The 17,435-nt window shown below is 68.1% G+C and overlaps 5 protein-coding genes across 5 annotated transcripts; 1 reads left to right on the top strand and 4 right to left on the bottom strand.

Annotated features, from left to right (window-relative positions):
- Positions 1 to 40: 40 nt before the first annotated feature.
- EMIHUDRAFT_209648 (hypothetical protein) lies at positions 41 to 2,340 on the bottom strand (the record flags this gene model as incomplete). Its single annotated transcript, XM_005770089.1, has 2 exons — positions 41 to 259; positions 346 to 2,340. The coding sequence occupies 2 exons, from the start codon at positions 2,338 to 2,340 to the stop codon at positions 41 to 43; spliced, it is 2,214 nt and encodes a 737-aa protein (XP_005770146.1).
- A 3,296-nt stretch (positions 2,341 to 5,636) lies between these two features.
- Positions 5,637 to 8,870, bottom strand: EMIHUDRAFT_102428 (hypothetical protein; the record flags this gene model as incomplete). The annotated part of the gene is made up of 3 exons (XM_005770090.1): positions 5,637 to 7,088; positions 7,204 to 7,366; positions 7,852 to 8,870. The coding sequence occupies 3 exons, from the start codon at positions 8,868 to 8,870 to the stop codon at positions 5,637 to 5,639; spliced, it is 2,634 nt and encodes an 877-aa protein (XP_005770147.1).
- A 363-nt stretch (positions 8,871 to 9,233) lies between these two features.
- EMIHUDRAFT_102429 (hypothetical protein) lies at positions 9,234 to 12,722 on the bottom strand (the record flags this gene model as incomplete). The annotated part of the gene is made up of 5 exons (XM_005770091.1): positions 9,234 to 10,105; positions 11,101 to 11,170; positions 11,349 to 11,744; positions 11,786 to 11,987; positions 12,256 to 12,722. The coding sequence occupies 5 exons, from the start codon at positions 12,720 to 12,722 to the stop codon at positions 9,234 to 9,236; spliced, it is 2,007 nt and encodes a 668-aa protein (XP_005770148.1).
- A 375-nt stretch (positions 12,723 to 13,097) lies between these two features.
- On the top strand, positions 13,098 to 13,508 carry EMIHUDRAFT_451292 (hypothetical protein; the record flags this gene model as incomplete). Its single annotated transcript, XM_005770092.1, has 2 exons — positions 13,098 to 13,418; positions 13,490 to 13,508. Exons 1-2 carry the CDS (start codon positions 13,129 to 13,131, stop codon positions 13,506 to 13,508), a joined length of 309 nt encoding a protein of 102 aa, XP_005770149.1. The 5' UTR covers positions 13,098 to 13,128.
- A 614-nt stretch (positions 13,509 to 14,122) lies between these two features.
- EMIHUDRAFT_102430 (hypothetical protein) lies at positions 14,123 to 16,654 on the bottom strand (the record flags this gene model as incomplete). The annotated part of the gene is made up of 5 exons (XM_005770093.1): positions 14,123 to 14,902; positions 15,308 to 15,329; positions 15,402 to 15,499; positions 15,672 to 15,737; positions 15,980 to 16,654. The coding sequence occupies 5 exons, from the start codon at positions 16,652 to 16,654 to the stop codon at positions 14,123 to 14,125; spliced, it is 1,641 nt and encodes a 546-aa protein (XP_005770150.1).
- Positions 16,655 to 17,435: the final 781 nt, after the last annotated feature.

Here is a 17,435-nt window from a genome sequence, read left to right on the forward strand (position 1 = left end):
TAACGTGCCGCTGCCCATGCTCGGGACGGCGACTCGCCTCTCACACGACGCGTGTGGCGCCGAGAAGCGCCTCGGCAGAGACGACACGCGGCAGAGACGGCTCGATCGGGCTAGAGAGGAGCATGGCGCCAAAGGCGGAAGAGAAGGGGATGACGGCATGGTCAAAGGGGAGCCCGAGCTCGCGCTCGTCGCCCGTGCGCGCGTGCCTGATCCTCGCGCCGCTCATCAGGAGAAGCGGGAAGGAGGCGGCAGCGAGAAGCTGCAGCCGGGACGGAAGAGCGGTGGCGCTTTGCGCCCCGAGCGAGACGCCTATTCAGACGCACTCGGGGCGGCTCTCCTCGCAACCGCTCTCCGCCGCTGCACGCGCCGGGGGCGCGCGCCGAGGCTGGCCGAGGCGAAAGCGGTGAAGAGCCAGCCGTCTGAAATGGCGTCCAAGTCGTGCTTGAGCTGCGCCGAGGTGCGACAGAGCGAGCCGACGAGGAAGGCCGACGCGGCGGCGGTGCAGAGCGTCGCGACGGCGGCGGCCGTGAAGGGCGGCCCAAACTTGAGGTGCGAGAAGGCGATGCCCGCCATCCCGAGAGTGACGGTCGCTATGGCCGGGTTGATCTCGTCGTGGTACAGAGTCAGCTGGATGGCGAGCGTGGCGAGCGCCGCCAGGACGGCGAGCGAGACCTGGAAGGGGGTCGACTGCGCACGCCGCGCCGTCTTTGCGGCCCCAGCCTTGGACCCGGCCAGGAGCGAGGACACGCTTCCAATCCGCGGGACCCGCGAGCCAGGGAGCGCGAGCAAGGTGCCGAGCAGGAATGCGAGGACCTCCGACGCCGGCGCCTTTATCAGAGCCGTCTGGTGGTACACGAGCCCGTACCGGGCAGCCTTGAGCAGGAGCGTGGCGGCGAGAAGGCGGCAGAGGCGGCCGCGCGGCATGGGGTCAGAGCCGAGGATGGCCCCGTGGCCAAGATTAGCCAGGGACCGTATCCGCCACCTCCTCTCGAGCTGTCCCACGACGAACACCACATCGTGGGCCGAGAGGGCGAGGACCGAACCGGTCCGTATGCCCTCTAGAGCGAGCGTGCCGGCGCTAATGGCCGCCGAAGCGGCCCGCTTCCGGCCGGCGAAGTGCAGAGCCGCGTATGCAGCGCTGAGCGCGAGTATCGCGACGATGTTGATCGTTAGCGCCCAGCGCACGGCGGACACCTCTCCGCGCGCGACAACATCAGACCAGCGCGCCAGCTGGGCGGTCGCCAGTGCAGTGGACAAACATAGCCACACCTGCCTGATCATGATCCCGGGGATCGTCCAATCGCCAGCCTGAGCCGCCGCCGAGCCCGCGGGGGGATCCAGGCCGTCGGACCGAGGCGGCGGAGGCGACGGAGGCGCAGAGTAGAGCTGGGGAGACGGCGTGTCCGACAGGCTGGCGTCGTATAGCCACCCGGAGGAGGCGCGGGCGAGCTGGCTCGACGGGCAGCCTGGCGCCGTGTGCGTCGGTGGCGCGAACATCTCCCGGCCCGTGTACGCGTCGTGCGGCGGCGGACACGCGTGCGGCGGCGGACACGCGTGCGGCGGCGGACACGCGTGCGGCGGCGCTCCGCCGCCGCCACCCCCTGCGTGGCGGGGGTCGACCTCAAAGAAGCTGCGCAGCGCGGCCATCTCCCCAATCTCGAGCGAGAGCGCGTCGACAAAGTCGTTGAGCGGCCAGCCGGTCACGGCCCGCGCCCCCTGCGCCGGGGGCACCGGAAGAGCGGGCTCCAAGACGAGAGCGTTTGCAAACGCTGGTGAGTCGGGCGGCGGCCGAGCGACTGCGGCCTGTGCCGGAACAAATGCGGTTGCTGGCAGCGGCAACACCGGTGTGAGTGTCCTTCCGACGCGGAACTCGACCAAGACGGTGCCAGCGACAGCGCCGGCAATGGGCGAGAGCGGTACGAGGCCGGGCAGCGCGCCCAGCGCCTCGTCCCGCAAAACGACCAGCGGAGGCCCGGAGCAGTCTGAGGTTTGATTCACGACCCGCCACGGCGGCCACGGCGGCAACGTCAAGTTTTGCGTGCATTCGTTCCACGCGCCGGTCGTGTGCGCATTCTTCAGGCTGCGCTCGCGAGGGGCCATGTAGATGCGCGAAGACTCGATGTGTACGCCCCCCGACCTGCAGGCGCTGCAGAAATGCTCGCGAAAGGCCCCGCCGTTGATGGAGACGACGAGACGTTCGCATGCATTCGGATTCCGCGAGATCTCATAGCCCCAGCAGACGACCGAGTGACTCGTTCGCTTGCGCCTCTTGCTAGACGCCTTGTCGGCTTTGGCGTCGATGGGAGGGCTCCCGGCAGACGCGCCGCAGAGCGCCACCATGCTCTCAGGCGACAGCGCCGTGGGTTGCGATAGGTCGCCACCGTCGTCGGGGCTGCCTGTGCTCGACGACGACATGGCACTAGGGCAGCGGCCTGCAGCCCGTGAGATCGTTGTCATCTCTCTCCCTCTCTCACCGAGCTACTCGTAGGGCCGGGCAGCAGCAACCTCGAGAACCGAGGGGCGGAAGTGTCGGGCAGACTTCTACGTGTGACCCGAGCGAAGACTGGAAGCGCGATTTTTCTTTTTGTTAGCCTTCGATGTAATGAAACAAACGAAGGCGGACATGGCATATCGCTCTCGGGCCCACAGACATCCCGCACACCCGCCGCCCCCGCGCGCGCCCCACCCCGGCCGGGAGAAAGGGGAGTGACAGTTTGGGATTGAAAGTCGATACCTCGCACTCCACATGTGCGAGAACGCAGGGTAAATGTAAGCCGGATGGCTCACAGGCCACCTCTTGCGCCCCGAGCTCACCATCTACCGCACTGACCACTTGCGCCCCCTCGGCCTCGCTCCCAACCCATCCACCTCGCCGAGTGCCGAGGTGCTGCAGAACCGCGCGATCACGGGCGATCTCGGACCGCGCCGCGCGATCTCGGTCGATCTCGCGCAATCTCGGAGCTCCACGCCACGCCACTCCCCCCCCCCCCCCCACCCACGCACCCACCCACCGCCTCCTCAAATAACAAGGTCTGTGAAAGTCTCCCCCCATCCCCAGGGCCTCCAGGGCTCGCACCTCAACCTCTCACAGACCAGCGCATAGCGCCATAGGACGTATTTTCTTCTCATAACAAGGCTGTGAAATGGGTGTCAACCATGGCGTAACGGACAAACATGGCCGAACAGCGCGCTGCCCCACGCCGCGGTGCGCGGCGGCGATGCTGGCGGCCTCGCTGCTGGCGTTGCCAGCCGCGCCGCTGGCACGTCGATCGCCACTCACCACGTCTCTCGCCGCGGTGGAGCTCTGCGACGAGGACGTGGCAATGCGCTGCTCTGCTCAAAGCGATGCTGGCTCTGCTGCCGACCCTGAGTGGGAGGCAGTGCTGGCGCAGCAGCTAGCAGAGGAAGCAGAGAGGAAGAGGAGCTCTGCTGCCGCTTCGATCGAGCACGGCTCCGACGACGGGTGGGAGTGAGGAGGAAGGAAGAGGATGGCCACGCTAGGACGGGCGTGGCTGGGAAGGTGAACGAGCCGCTCGAGGAGCGGGACGAGTCCGCTCGTGTCACCGGTGGACGATTCAGTATGCCGCAGGCGGCTCCCACCTTGATGGGTTATCACTCCTGCGATTGCATCGAAGAGGGCTTCAACATTCAACAAACAGGAATCGAGGGTGACCGCGTGTCTGCATCAGGTGTCATCCGTCCCGATCGTGACCAACCAAAGCCACCCCTCTTCTCAGATCAGTGCTTTGCGCCGATCCTGAATCCTCTGCCGCTCCAGCCGTGCTCGCCGAGCCTCCGCCTCCAACTCCGCCGCACCGACCTCCAAAAGATCCAAGAGGGCAGCAAAGAAGGAATCAAAAATTCGGGTTCCACAGGCTGCTGCGCAGTTCGACGCGCACTTCCCGCCCCACTATCGGTACTCGCATGACGACCACCAGGCGCTAGACGTTTTTGGAGCCTGGCGGGAGTCGATCGGCACTCGCGAATTCGACCCTGAGAGCAGAGAGTACAACCTCCTCAGCTCGCTGCTCCGCCGCGCGCTCCCTCGCCCAGCCGTCTTGGGCGGGCCCGCGCGCCCGGGCCTTCCGCCCAAGGAGGCAGAAGACCTTGGCGACTACGACCTCCTCAACCCCTCGTCGGCAGCGCGCCGCAAGCAGGTCCTCCTGGAGGAGGGCTGGCCTCGCGGCGAGTTGCCTTCCAAGGTGGGGTTGCGCGAGCACATGCAGGCTCGCGCTGCGCTGCGGTACAAGGTGGGCCTGGCCTACAATGGCAATGCCGCTGAGACCGGTGAGTACTTGTACGACCCGAGCTACGCGCCGACGCTGGACATCGGACAAGTGGTCCACACGCTCAACAGAATGTTCAATCTCAAAAAATAAAATATTCTTAGCTTCAAGCCCCCCTCCGAGACTGGAGACAGTCACACCCCAGTAGAATGTTCAATCTCAATGTCCCACCCCTCTTAGGCCCGCGGGTAGTCTCCCCCCATCCCCAGGGCCTCCAGGGCTCGCACCTCAACCTCTCACAGACCAGCGCACAGCGCCATAGGACGTATTTTCTTGTCAATAACAAGGCTGTGAATGAAGCTCTCTTCATATTCACAAAAGCACAACCCCGGGCCCGAACGAAATCGCACGACAGCACACAGTGACAGTCAGCCCTCTTCACGCAAACGGGTAAAAGCCCTCGTCACACACAAAAGGAAAAGGAAAAGCGCACGCAAGCCCGAAGAAAGAAAGAAAAGCTGCCGAGCCCAAATCACCGTGAGAGTCGTGATTTCTTGTTGGTTTTCAAATCTCTCTCTCAAGCCCGGGCCCGAAATCGCACAAAAAAGCACAACCCCGGGCCCAACGCAAGACGCACAAGCACAGACAGTCGAGAAGGGAGAGACAGCGACGACAGTCTCAGTCAGAAGAGAGAAGTCACTTAGTCAGCACTGGGTCCCAGAAAGGAAGGCGAACGAATGCGATGACGGCCTCTGTGTGAGCTCAACAGCTAGTGAGCTCATACGCACGCACAGGCAGGCAGATTCGTGCCATACTTAGCTAGTTAGGAGGTACATGCGAGCTTTTCAGAGTCTGGATTTTGGGGCGCTGTGGTGTGTGGACCCTCTAGGCAGTGGACTCTCACAACGATGTATTTTGTTTTTGACAATGTGAACAATCGGTCCCATCACCACCCATGAGCCACGTGCGGGCATTTCTGACAATGTCTGATAAGAATTAAGATGTCTGATATCATCTCAAATGTCGTGACATGAATCATGATACACATCTCATATAGTTTACAAGATAAAGCCGTAGACCTGAATCATGAACGATCTGGTCTCTGTGGTCAATCTGAAGCTTCATGATTCCATGAAGACGACGGTGCTACCCGGGACAGCCGACACCAGCTGCCTGCTCTGTGGGGAGCTAGGCGCCGCACGACCCGCAGCCGCGAGAGCACTCGTCGAACGTCTAAACAGTCATGCCCCCCCCCTTCCCCCCCCCTCCCGCATGTCATGTTCATGTGTTGTGGACGATACCGTGTGGGCTCATGCATGCATGGATGCCTTGAGTGAGATGACGATGGTGGCCCAAGGAGTCCCCGACTGCTGCAGCCGCAGCAACCCCGCCAGCGCGCGGAGAGAGGTGTCAGTCCGCGATGGCGGTGGGGCGTGCGGCGGTGGGCAAGACCGCCCGAGCCGCCGCCGCCGCGGAGGCCGCGAGCGCGTCGAGCGCGCCGCAGCTCTCGGGCAGCGGGGCGGCGGCGAGGTCCGCCGGCTGAGGGGCTTGGAGAGGCGGCGCCACGTGTGGCGCGATGGACGCCTGGCGGGTGAGGCCAGCCAGGGGCAGCAGGCCTGCCGGCAGCGGGGCGGGCGGCCAGGAGGGTGGCGCCGCCGCGCCGACCGTCGCCTGCTCGCGGGCTTGCTCAGTGCAGCCCCAGGCAAGCCGCCAGGCAGGCTGCTGCTGCTGCAGAGGCTGCTGCTGCTGCAGAGGCTGCTGCTGCTGCAGAGGCTGCTGCTGCTGCAGAGGCTGCTGCTGCTGCAGAGGCTGCTGCTGCTGCAGAGGCTGCTGCTGCTGCAGAGGCTGCTGCTGCTGCAGAGGCTGCTGCTGCTGCAGAGGCTGCTGCTGCTGCAGAGGCTGCTGCTGCTGCAGAGGCTGCTGCTGCTGCAGAGGCTGCTGCTGCTGCAGAGGCTGCTGCTGCTGCAGAGGCTGCTGCTGCTGCTGCAGAGGCTGCTGCTGCTGCAGAGGCTGCTGAGGAGGCTGCTGCGGAGGTGGCGGAGGTGCGAGGACCTCCGAGTGGGAGGAGGGGTGGGGCGGCGAGACGTAGCCCGAGCTCTGCGTTAGAGGTGGCCTCCCCCGCTTCCGCCCTTCCGGCGCCTGCTTCCCCTCGTCCGGCATGCCGGCCGAAGGCGCCGCCCCCGTCGCTGGCGGAGGCCAGCACGAGACGGGCGCGGGAGGCCACGCGTGCGCGATGTCGAGCTGCGGCGTCGAGGGAAGCTGGCAAGCCAGCGGGTGGCCGGCCAGCGGTTGGACGGGGAGATGGCACGGCCAGCCGACGGCCGCCGCTGCGACGAGGTGCCCGGGAGGAGGTGGCATGGGAGCCCCGGGCGGCGCTGCGACGAGGCACCCCTGCGGCGGCGGGTAGCCCTGCCAAAGGTAGGAGGGCATCGCCGCAGCGATTGGCTGGCCCGCCGCCGCACCGGCCGGGTTTGGCAGCCAGGAGGGGGGCAAGGCGGGCGGCGGGCGGGCGGCGCGGGCGGCGGGGATCAGATCCGCCGCCGCGTGAGAGCCCGCCGGGGCGAGGGTCCTCCCGACGCGGAAGGAGATCGGCGCCGTCCCCGACACCCGCGCGAGGCCGGGGAGCGAGTCGGACGTCTCGTGCCGCAGGATGACGAGCTTTGGCCCCGTGCAGCCGGACGTCTGGTTGCAGACGCGATGCGGCGGCCACGGTAGCGTGTCGCCCTGGCCCGGCAGGCAGTTCCAGACGCCGGCCGTTCTCTGGTTCCACCGCCGCATCGGGACGCCGTCGCCGGTGGCCACCCGTATCCGCGAGGAGGGGATGGCGAAGCCCTCACTCCGGCACCGAAGACAAAAGTGCTCCTGGCGCGGCGCGTGACGGGGTGAGAGTGCAGGACGTGAGAGGAGCTCGGCGTGGGGACGCGTGAGGAGCGTGCGAGAGCGGCAAACAGCGGGGCGTGAGCAGTGGGAGGCGCACCCGGAACGCGCTTGACCGCGGAGACACCGGCTCGCACTCGTAGGGGAGGGAACCGCCCGACAGCTCGCGAGCCCAGCAGACGAAGGCCGACCGTCGCAGCTTGCGCGGCTGCTTTTCAGGCTTGCCAACCGTGGGTGGGCTTTCCATGGGATTGGTCCGCCGACTTTTAGAGTGCACGTTCACAGAGCACACGCCGTTCACAGACAGTCGAGAAGGGAGAGACGGCAACGAAATCACAAGCACAGACAGTCGAGAAGGGAGAATGAGCATCTGCAGTTGGCGACGGTATATCCTACCGTCGCCAACTGCAGCATCAGAGCAGTCTCGCCCACTTCGCCCTTCGCGCGCTCTCTCGCTCGTCGCTGCGGCCTGCGCGGGAGACGCTGCCCACTGTCTCCGCCCCTGCCCTCCCGCTTGAGCCGCCATCGCGGCGGCCCTCAGGGACAAGGTACGGTGGGCGCATAAAACAAATATTGCGTGCGAAGCGTGTGCGTGTGCCGTCGTCACACGGCGTGTCCCCCGTGTGTGTGGCTGTGGGCCGGGGGGCGAAAAACAAAACGGCCAAACGGCGGCCCTAAACCGTTAAACGGGCGTTTTCGGACCCCGCGACTTTTTCGATTGGCGTCCCACCGGCACCGCCCGAGTCACCGCCTCCCGAACCCGCCCCCCACGCCGCTCCTCGCCATCGCGCGCTTGAGCGCCACGCGGAGGCCGAGCGCGAGCGCCTCGTGCGAGCCCGGCTCCGTCGCGGCGAGCACCGCCTCGTCGTCCGCCAGCGCCGTCTGCTTGAGCAGCGGCCGCGCGTGCGGGTGCGCGCGCAGCAGCGCCTCGTCGGCCGCGGCGGCCGCGGGGTCGAGGAAGCCGTAGTGGCCGAGGAACTCGGCGTTGGAGGTGCCGCTCGTGCCGTACACGATCTCCACCTGCTCGCCCGCGCCGACCGGCGCGCCGGCGAGCACGCGCAGCATCCCGTCGGTGCGGCCGGCGAGCCGGTGGGGCGACGACGCGCGGTGGTTGAACATGTCGAGCCACGGGATGAGCAGCTTGTGCCCCCTGCCGTCCGCGCCCTGCACCGTCAGCACGCGCGACTGCACCAGCCACACCGCCCACTGCAGCTCGCGCCGCGCCGCCTCGCCCGCCGCGCCGCCCTCGCCCTCGCCGCCGCCGCCCAGCGCGCTCTCGATGTCCGCGGCGCGGCGGCGCACCTCCTCCGCCAGCGGCGGCCACTGGCACAGCTCGAGCGTCGCCTCGCCCCAAAAGTCGGGCGTGCACAGGTCGGGCGAGTCCGGCTGCGGCAGCGTCGCGTAGTAGGGCTCGCGCGCGCCGCCAGCGTCGCGCGCGCGCGCCTCGAGCAGCGCGCGCGCCGCCGGGAGTGGGTCGTCGCCCTGCGCGCCCAGGTCGACGGCGCAGCGCGCGGGCACCGCGACAATCTCCTCGCCGGCGTCGATCCGCCGCGTCGCCATCAGGCCGCGCAGGCCGCCAAAGTCGGCGATGGCGACGGCTCCCAGCTTGGCGCCCTCCGCCTCGAGCCACCCGCGCAGCGACTCGTACGCCGGGTCGACGAGCGCGACGCCGGGCGGGCTCGGCGGCGCAGAGGCCGCAGGCGGCGACGGAGGCTGCGGCTTCCTCCTCCGCACCGGCGCGCCGCCCTTCCGCTTGGCGGCGAGCATCGCCGGCGGCCGGGACCGCGCCGGCGTCCGCAATGCGATGGAGGACGAGACTAGCAGAGCTAGCAGCAGCAGCGGGGCGAGCGGCCGCCGAGGTGTCATTTCATGTAGCGAGCGGACTCGGAAAAAAAGAAAAAAGGAGCCGCGCACACTCGATGGAGTTCTTTTTTGGGAAAAAGAAAACGGGGGCACGCAAAATCGTAAGAGCTACATACACTGAAAATGCAAAGCCCGTCAGCAGTTCACCTACGGGTATGTTCGTAAGAGGAGCTACATACATTGAAAATGGTGGAGAGGAGCGTCCCGGCGCTGCCTGGGCTCGCTCGAGTTAGCGGTATTGGCCTGGCCCCGCTCGTAATTCTTCTTTTACTTTGAATTGATGGTGGCTCCGGCTGCCTCTGCCTCTCGCCCCAGCCCCAGCCCAATGTTGAGCTCGCCAATGCCTCGCCGCGACAGCCTGTCGCTCCCGTTCTCCGCTTCACGCCGCGACTCCTCCGGCCAGCCTGTCCGTGGCGGCTCGGCGGCGGCAAAGCCAATCCTCTGGTCTGGCGCCCGCCGCCGAATGCCGCTCGGCCCCGCAACCCCCAACTCGCCGACACCCCGTGCCGCGACGCCAAAGTTCTCGCCCGTCATCTCGTCGGGCGCTCGCCGCGACGAGGCCGCGGTCGCCGCGAACCTGGCCCTTCGCGCTGTGGCCGCGACGCCGAGGCAAGGCAGGGCGGCGATGCCGTCGCTCCTCGGCAGTGGCGCTCGTCGCGCGAGCAGCGTGGCGCCGATCGCGTCTCCGTCGACCTCGCCGCCGCCGATAGCGGGCCAGCCGCGCGCCTTTGGCACGCCCTCCTCCGCCTTTCGCCGCCCTCCGCAGCGGATCGCCATCCCGGCCGACGACGAGGCGCCGTCGCCGTCGGGGCCGTCGCCGTCGGAACCGTCGCCCACGGAGGAGGTGTCGGCGGTCGAGGAGGAGGAGGTGTCGGAGGGCGCGGCGCCGGGCTCTCCGCTCGCGCCCACCACGCCCGCCGCGATGCCTCCGCCCGACACCGACGCCGGCATCCGCTCGGGGGCGAGGCGGCAGCCAGCCGGCGGAGGAGGGGTGGCGGCGTCGCCCCTCGCGCCGCCAAAGTCTCCGGGGCTCGCCCTGCGGCCCGCAGAGGCGCCGAGCTCGGGGCGTGCGCTCAGGCTCGTGCAGGTGCGCGCGTCGGCGGCGCAGCGCGCCCAGACGGGCAGCGAGAGAGTCGTCACTCCGGCGAGGCGCTCGACGCGCGTGCAGGCGGCGGCGGAGCCGACGGAGAGGCTGCTCGAGGAGTCGGACTACGCGTACGCGCCCAATCTCGCGCTCGCGCCCGCGCGAGAGCCAACCTCTCCCGGCGGCGCCGCCAACGAGGCTGCTCTCGATGAAGCGGAGGCAGCGGCGGCAGCGGCGGCGGCACCGGCACCACCAGTGGCGGCGGCGGCGGCGGCCGCCGCCGCCAAGCCGTCCGCGATTCCACGCCCGCGGCTGCGCTCCACGGCGCAGCGGTGAGGTCCACGCGCGAACAATGTGCTTGCGGGTGCGAGGTTGTGTAGTGGGAGCGCGGACAAGCGGCTCTGCTGCTCTGCGGAGCTTTTGCCGTCTCAACTCTCTGCCGTCGGCGGTGGCGTCGGCGGCGTCGAGCGGCGCGCGAGCTGGGCTTTGCCCTGGGTGTCCATGATAGGTGGGCGAGAGATGCCAGCAGGGAGGGGACAGGGCGTGTGACTCAGGGGGGATGCAGGAGAGAAGCGCCGCGGGCCCGCGGCCTCACCACACGCAGCGTCCCATATGCGTCGTCCAGTAGGAGTAAAAAATCACGCAAAAAGCGCCCACCGGCGGGCACGTGCGTGCGGCGTGCGGGGACCGGGCTCCGGGGTGAGCCGCGTGAGCGCGCTGTCGCATCGGCGTTCGGCGGTCGGGCTCACGAGTCACGTCCCTCACTTGGGACTTGGCTCTGCACACTGCACAGCCACACAGGTTTTGGGGACTGTGGACTGTGCGGGGGCCGGAGGGGGGGCTCGCCGCCGTGCGCCGGCGCGCGAGATCCTGCGGGGACTGAATAGCGAGTCGACGTCGCAGAGAAGGTGGCATGAAATCGTAGTCGCGTGCTGATCAGAGCGGCGGCGGCGACGCGCCTTCCACACGGCTGCGGCGACGTGCGGCGAGCGGCTGAGCAAAGTCAAGAGCTGACGCCGCCCGCCGCCGGCTCCTTGGCGGCGCCCTCACCTCCCTCCTCCTCCTCGTCCGCCTCCGGCTCGGCCTCGTGCGAGCTGAGGTCGATGAGCCGGTTCGACTCCTGCGCGGCGACGCGACGCCTCAGGCGAGCCCGGAGGGAGCGGGAGCGGTGGCGGTGGCGGTGGCGGGGGTGGCGGCCCCAGGGCGGAGGGAGGGAGTGTGTGTCCACCGCGCGAGGGCGGGAGAGGAGAAAAGTCGCGCGTCGTGAGGCGCTCCTGCGCCAGCGTCGAGATGCGCACGCGCCCCTTTCGCCGGATGTAGCTGCTCACTGCCTGCAGCTCGTCGCGCGAGATGAAGATGAACTTGCCGCGGTCGTCGACCACGCCCGTCACGTACCCCATCGCCTCGAGCGAGCGCAGCCGCGCCACGAGGTCCGCCGTCCTGGTGTGTGCAGGCTCGGTGAAGGGTGTGGAGAAGGGGCCCTGCACGGCATGCCTTCGCCTCGCGTGGCTGCCAGGGCCACGGATGCAGTGAACACGGCTGCAGCACAGCTCCAGAGTCCAAGGATCCTCCTCCGCATCTAGTTCCGCCGTCTTGAGGCCAAACTCGGCGCTCAGCTGCTCGAGGGTCGACACCTTGCGCCGCTGCAGCGTGGTCACAAAGCGGACCAGCAGCCCCTCCTCCTCCTCCGCGCCCTCGCCCGCGTCGCCCGCCTCCTCCACCTACCGCACACAACCGCCAAGCAACCTGTCGCGGTCTGGGCTCTCGCCTCGCCGCCTCCGCCGCGCCGCCGCGCCTCGAACATGCCCCGCCACGCGTCGTACTCCTCCTTCGCCTTCTGCTCCGCCTCCTCCTTCTTCCTCCGCCGCTCCTCCTCCCGCTCCCGCTCCCGCTCCTGCCGCTCCTGTGTGCGCGCCAGGCCGCAGCCGTCACCTCGACTAAGCGGCGTGGGCCGCGGGGCGGGCGGCGGGGCGGACGGCGGGGCGGTGGCGGGTGGCGGGTGGCGGGTGGCGGGTGGCGGGTGGCGAGTGGCGGGTGGCGGGTGGCGGGTGGCGGGTGGCGGGTGGCGGGTGGCGGGTGGCGGGGAGGCGAGCGGCGGCGGCAGAGGAGAGGGTGGCGGGTCATCGGCGGGCAGGCTGTGGCAGAGGAGAGGGTGGCGGGTCATCGGCGGGCAGGCTGTGGCGGGTGTGAACGGTCGCTCTCCACTACGGCGGCGGCGGCACGGCGCCCGCCTCCTCCTTTGCCCGCCGCGCCGTCTCCTTGGTCTGCGCTCGCTCGTCGCCGTCCTCCCGCAGCGCCTCGCGCTGCTGCCTCTCCTCCTCCTGCTCGGCCCGCTGCTCGGCCTTACGCTGGCGTCGCGTCCCACCGGCGTGGTCGTCGTCGTCCGCCGCTGCGGGCCCGGCATCGCCGCCCGCGTCGCCGCCCGCCGCGTGCGCCTTCTTGAGCTTTGCCAGGCCCTTGTTCTTCTTTCGGTTGCCGCCGAGCTCCTTCTCGGCCGTCTTGGCTGCCCGCTTCTTGGCGGCCGCCTCGTCGGCCGCCGCCTGCCTCGCGGCGCGCGCCTCCTCCTCGCCGGCCTGCGTCTTCTGCTGTCTGAAGAGCAAGACGAGTGGGACAATCATCGCGGCGACGAGCACGACGAGTGCGAGGACGGCAGTGAGGTTGTCGCCGCCCATAGCGCGCGCTGGGGTTCGGGCTGCGCGTCAGGGTGGGAAGCAAATCTGGCCAACCCCTATTCGGTGATTAAAATCGTGGTGGCGGCGTGCCATCCTTCCATCCTGTTTCTTTTTACCTATGTGGTGAGGCGGCCCCCGGGGGCGCAAGAGTGCAGGAGAACTTCTGCGCCGCCGGCGAAGATCTGCGCCGTTGTAGCGCGCTCTGCGCCGCCTCACTCACTCACCACATATAGGGAGGGAATGGTTCTCCCTTCATTTCCCGAAAAAGAATTCACCTCAAGCTTGGTCCAGCGTCTCATGAGCGTCTCTCTCATCCTTCATTTCCCGAAAAAGAATTCACGCTGGGCGGGCCGGCGTCTCCTTCTCCTTCCTAACCCGGCTTGCTTTGTTGAGACGTCGACGCGCCATGCACAACCCCGTTTCAGCCGAGGCTCCTGCCCTACCTAAATCCGATTCTCCTGCGCCACCCATCAAGCCTCCAGCACGACTGCCAATCAAGGCAGCCGGCCGCCGCTCGGACGGTGAGATAGACCCCGTTGAGTACCAGCGCCTTCTAAATGAGGCCGACCGCTTGACCTGGGAGCAATGCTATTATATCATGAAAGAGGAGGCGGACATGGCGAGAGTTCTTCTCCTGCACATCGGTCTCGAGCTGTTGTTTGACCTCCCAAAATTCATGCTGATCGCGCTGGTGTGGTCTTCAACCAAACCAGCTTTGGGCTGACGAGTCCCATCACGCCGGTACGATTGATTGACAGCACGCATAGGGTCCGCAAAGCTGGCTGAAGATGCAGTTGCTCTGGACACGCACGAACGTGGCGCAAGCAGGCCCGTGCAAAGATGAGCTCATCACACCGCCGCACCATCGCACGCCGGCGGGAGAGCTGTCGAACTCGGCTTTGCAACTGAGACGTCCCTGGGATCGCCAACGTTGCGCTCCCGTCAGCGCTCACTGCCGCCTTATCCGCAGAGATGTTGACCAGTGTGAGCCTAGTGAGTAGTGTGTCACCGCTGGTGGTGTCTCCAGTCTCGCAGAGAGGACAGCAGACACGTGTGTGTCGTCGCGTGCGCGAGAGAAATCAGAAAACACCAATCACGGTGAACACAGTTGGTTCTGCGTCCATGTTCCCTGTGGGTGTGCTGCCTTGCCATTTGTGTGCAAGAAGCAGATCTAAGATCCAATCATCCAAAGACAAACACCACTCTCGTACCACACACACACACACGACACCCACACACACGACACACGTCGACGTGCCGCACACACCCAGACACACCACACAGCACACACACCACACGCGACACAATCGTTACGGCGTGCGCCGCGCAACCGCAAAGGCAAACACGAAGTCTCACTCGTGCTGCGCGTGCCCCTGCGCCCGCCGGCCCACGCCCCTCGCTCAGATTGACCTTCTCGAGTGCAAGTTCTCCTTCTTGAGCGCATACACGGCGCCGCCCGCGCCCTCCACGTTGAAGCGCCCTGCGGCCGCTGCCGGGCCGATGACGGTTGCAACCGTATCGTTGAGCTCGGGCCGCGACCTGAGGCCGCTGATGATCACCTGCTCTCCGCTCGAGAAGGAGGGCCTCTCGCCTCCCCGGGCCGACTCTGCAGACGGCTGCCGCGCGCTCGCGTCGCCGCCCAGCACAGCCGCCCTCCCCGCCGTACCCGCGCCCGCCCCCGCGTTGGTGCTACATGCAGCATCGCTCTCGGCATCCGGAGCAGCCCACGGCGCTTCGGCGGCCGCATCGCCGTCAAAGCCACCCAACAGGTCTGCCGTGCCCAGCTGCTCCGTCACGGCCGCAGCACCCGCACCTTGCGGCAGCGACGACGCGCCCGCCGACGTGCCACAGCTCTCGGCGTCAAAGTCCGCCCAGCCGCTGCCCGCCGCCTCGACAGGCGCGGAGAAGGAGGAGAAGTCCGCCTCCCACGCCGGCGCCGCCGCGGCGGGCGCACCCACCGACTCGCCGCGCATCATGTCCTCGAACCGCATCGCCGAACCGCCGCCGCCGCCGCCGCCGCTGCCCCGCCCGCTTCCGTTGCGCGCCCGCGCAGCACCATTCTCGCCCCTGCGCGGCGCCTCGCCCTTTGGGGAGGAGAGCGCGCCGGACGCCGCCTCCGCCTTGAGCACCGACGCCGCCTGCGCCACGTCGACCACCTCGGGCCTTCTCGCCGGATCCGCCTGCTCGCAGAGAGGGGGGTGTGAAGAGACGCTGCTCACGACAGCCCTCCCCGTGCGCCGCCTCGAGCAGCATCTCGACGAACGGCTACTCTCGGCTACTCTCGGCTACTCTTCGGCACTCTCGGCTACTCTCGGCTACTCTCGGCTACTCTCGGCTACTCTACTCTCGGCTACTCTCGGCTACTCTCGGCTACTCTCGGCTGGCCTCAGCTACTCTCGGCTACTCTCGGCTACTCTCGGCTACTCTCGGCTGGTCTCGGCTGGTCTCGGCTGGCCTCGGCTACTCTCGGCTGGTCTCGGCTACTCTCGGCTGGTCTCGGCTGGTCTCGGCTGGTCTCGGCTGGTCTCGGCTGGTCTCGCCTCGAGGAGCATCTCGACAAGCGGCGTGATGACTGCGGCGTGCACCGCGTTGGCAGGCACGCGGTACCTGCGCGCAGCTCGGCCCTGTGAGAGGCGCCGCGCGGGGCAGGGCGGAGGTCGCCGGCACGCCGCGCGGCACCGTCCGCTCAGGATCTGCAGGTTTGGAGAGTCGCCGTCGAACGGGTGGCGCTGAAAGGCAAGCGCAAAGAGCAGCGTTCCGAGCGCCCAGACGTCGACCTGCGGGCGGGCGGGCGGCGGGCGGGGGGCGGGGTCGCCAGCCGAGAGGGCGCGGCGGCGGCGGGAGCGGCGGCAGGCGTGGCGGCGGCGGGCGTGGCGGCGGGGGTGGCGGGGGTGGCGGCGGGTGCAGCAGCTCCTTGTAGTCGATCCGGTGTCCGCGGTGCATGTCGACCATCTCTGGCGCGCGGTTCATTGCGGTGGTGTACCGGCTGATCCGGTCCTCCTCGTCAAGGCGCATCTGGGCAGAGGCGCAGGAGAGGCGGGTGGAGGGAGAGGCGGTGCGAGAGGGAGTCGTTCCTCCGAAGCAGCCTCTAGCCAGGGCAGGGCGGAGGCGTGGGGTGGGTGGGGTGCGCGCTCGGGGCGCGGGCGGGAAGAGCAGGGTTCACGGGCGAGGGCAGGTGTGCCGGCAGGTTCAGAAGTGCGACCTCCCCATGCCGCGAAGCGGAGGCTAGTCTAGGGTGGAGTCTCGACTGCCTTCACCTGCCGCGAGGCAGAGTCGCAGTCTAGAGTGCGGCTCGTTGCGGACCCAAAGTCGCAGAGCTTGCAGACGCCGCGCGCGTCGACGAGGACGTTCTCGAGCTTGAGGTCGCGGTGTGCCACCGGCGGGCTCTGCGCGTGCAGGTGGGCCACTCCCTTGCACACCTGCAAGAAGGCGTCCAGCGTCTCCGGCAACGGCAGCGGAGGCGGCAACGCGCCCGAGGCGTCCGGCATGCAGTGCTTGATGAGCGTGCCCTGCGAGCAGTACTCGAGGAGGAGCAGGTGCTCCTGGCCGCGCACGCCCGCCCGCTGCGTCGAGGCGAGCATGCCCACGATGTTCGGGTGCCGCGGCAGTGACTCCATCAGGTCTCGCTCCGCCTTGGCCAGCTCTGCGGACTCGGCGTCCTGCGCGAGCATCCGCTTGACCGCAAAGAGCTCGCCCGTCTCGGCGTGCCGTGCCATGTGCACGTACGCGAAGCCGCCCTCCGCGAGCGCCACCTCCTTCATGAGAACCGGGTACCCTCGGAAGGGCACGAGCTCCGTCCGCGCCGTCGCCGAGCGAAGCGCCCCGGCGCCCTCCTCGGCGAGCTGCCGCGCCTCCGCGAGCTTGGACTCGGCAATCTTCTTGGCGTCCTCCGCGAGAGCGCGGCCCTTGTCGAGTATGGAGGAGAGCTTCATACAGCGCGCGGCGCGAGTATCTTGCACACAGCGAAGTAAGCGCGGCGCCGCGCTGTGGCTCAGTCGCTGGAAAAATTCGGCAGTTTTTCGGTGCTGGTAGCCCCACAAAAACAGGCGCGCGCAGCGCGCCCAGGGGCGCCGCAGGCGCCCCAAGCGGCGCGGAGCGCCGCCGCAGGCGGCGGACAGCAGGTGCGCGAAATTAAACGCCATTTTCGGTTCCGCGGTTTTGCCACTAACATTGAAATCCGGTACACAGACGGCAGCCGCGCCTACCCGGATATAGCCGCAGCCACTCCCAGCTACTCGGTGTGAACAGAGAGTTCGTACACCGAGCAGCAGGGAGGACCGAGGCCCCTCGGTGTTCACAGCGGAGTGGCTGGGGCATCCAGACAGGCGCCGCGCTGTAGCTCACAGTTCTGTGGGAAAAATTCTAAAGCTCAGCAAGTGCTCCAGCCTCTCTGAGCACTTGCTTGAGTGAGCACTTGATAGGGTCGATTCCGCATGGTACGGGACCCCTCGATCGTCTCGCCCTCCCTCACTGGTGTGTTCATTGGGGGGGGTCATAACAAACACGGTACAGGATCGAGGTGCACGCTGCTGAGGGACCCCAGATGGCGTCGGCCGTGCGAGCCGCAGCGGGCGACCGCGACCTGCCCACGCTCTCTCTGGGGGAGGCGGCGGACGCTATGAGGCGGGCGAGGATACGCCTGCCGGCCAGTGCGCGAGAACTCGAGGACGCGCGGGCGCCAAAGCTTCAGCGGCCGCTGTCGGCCGAGGAGCG

The sequence above is a fragment of the Emiliania huxleyi genome, assembly GCF_000372725.1.
Source record: "Emiliania huxleyi CCMP1516 unplaced genomic scaffold EMIHUscaffold_40, whole genome shotgun sequence".
In the NCBI taxonomy this organism is placed as follows: domain Eukaryota; phylum Haptophyta; order Isochrysidales; family Noelaerhabdaceae; genus Emiliania; species Emiliania huxleyi.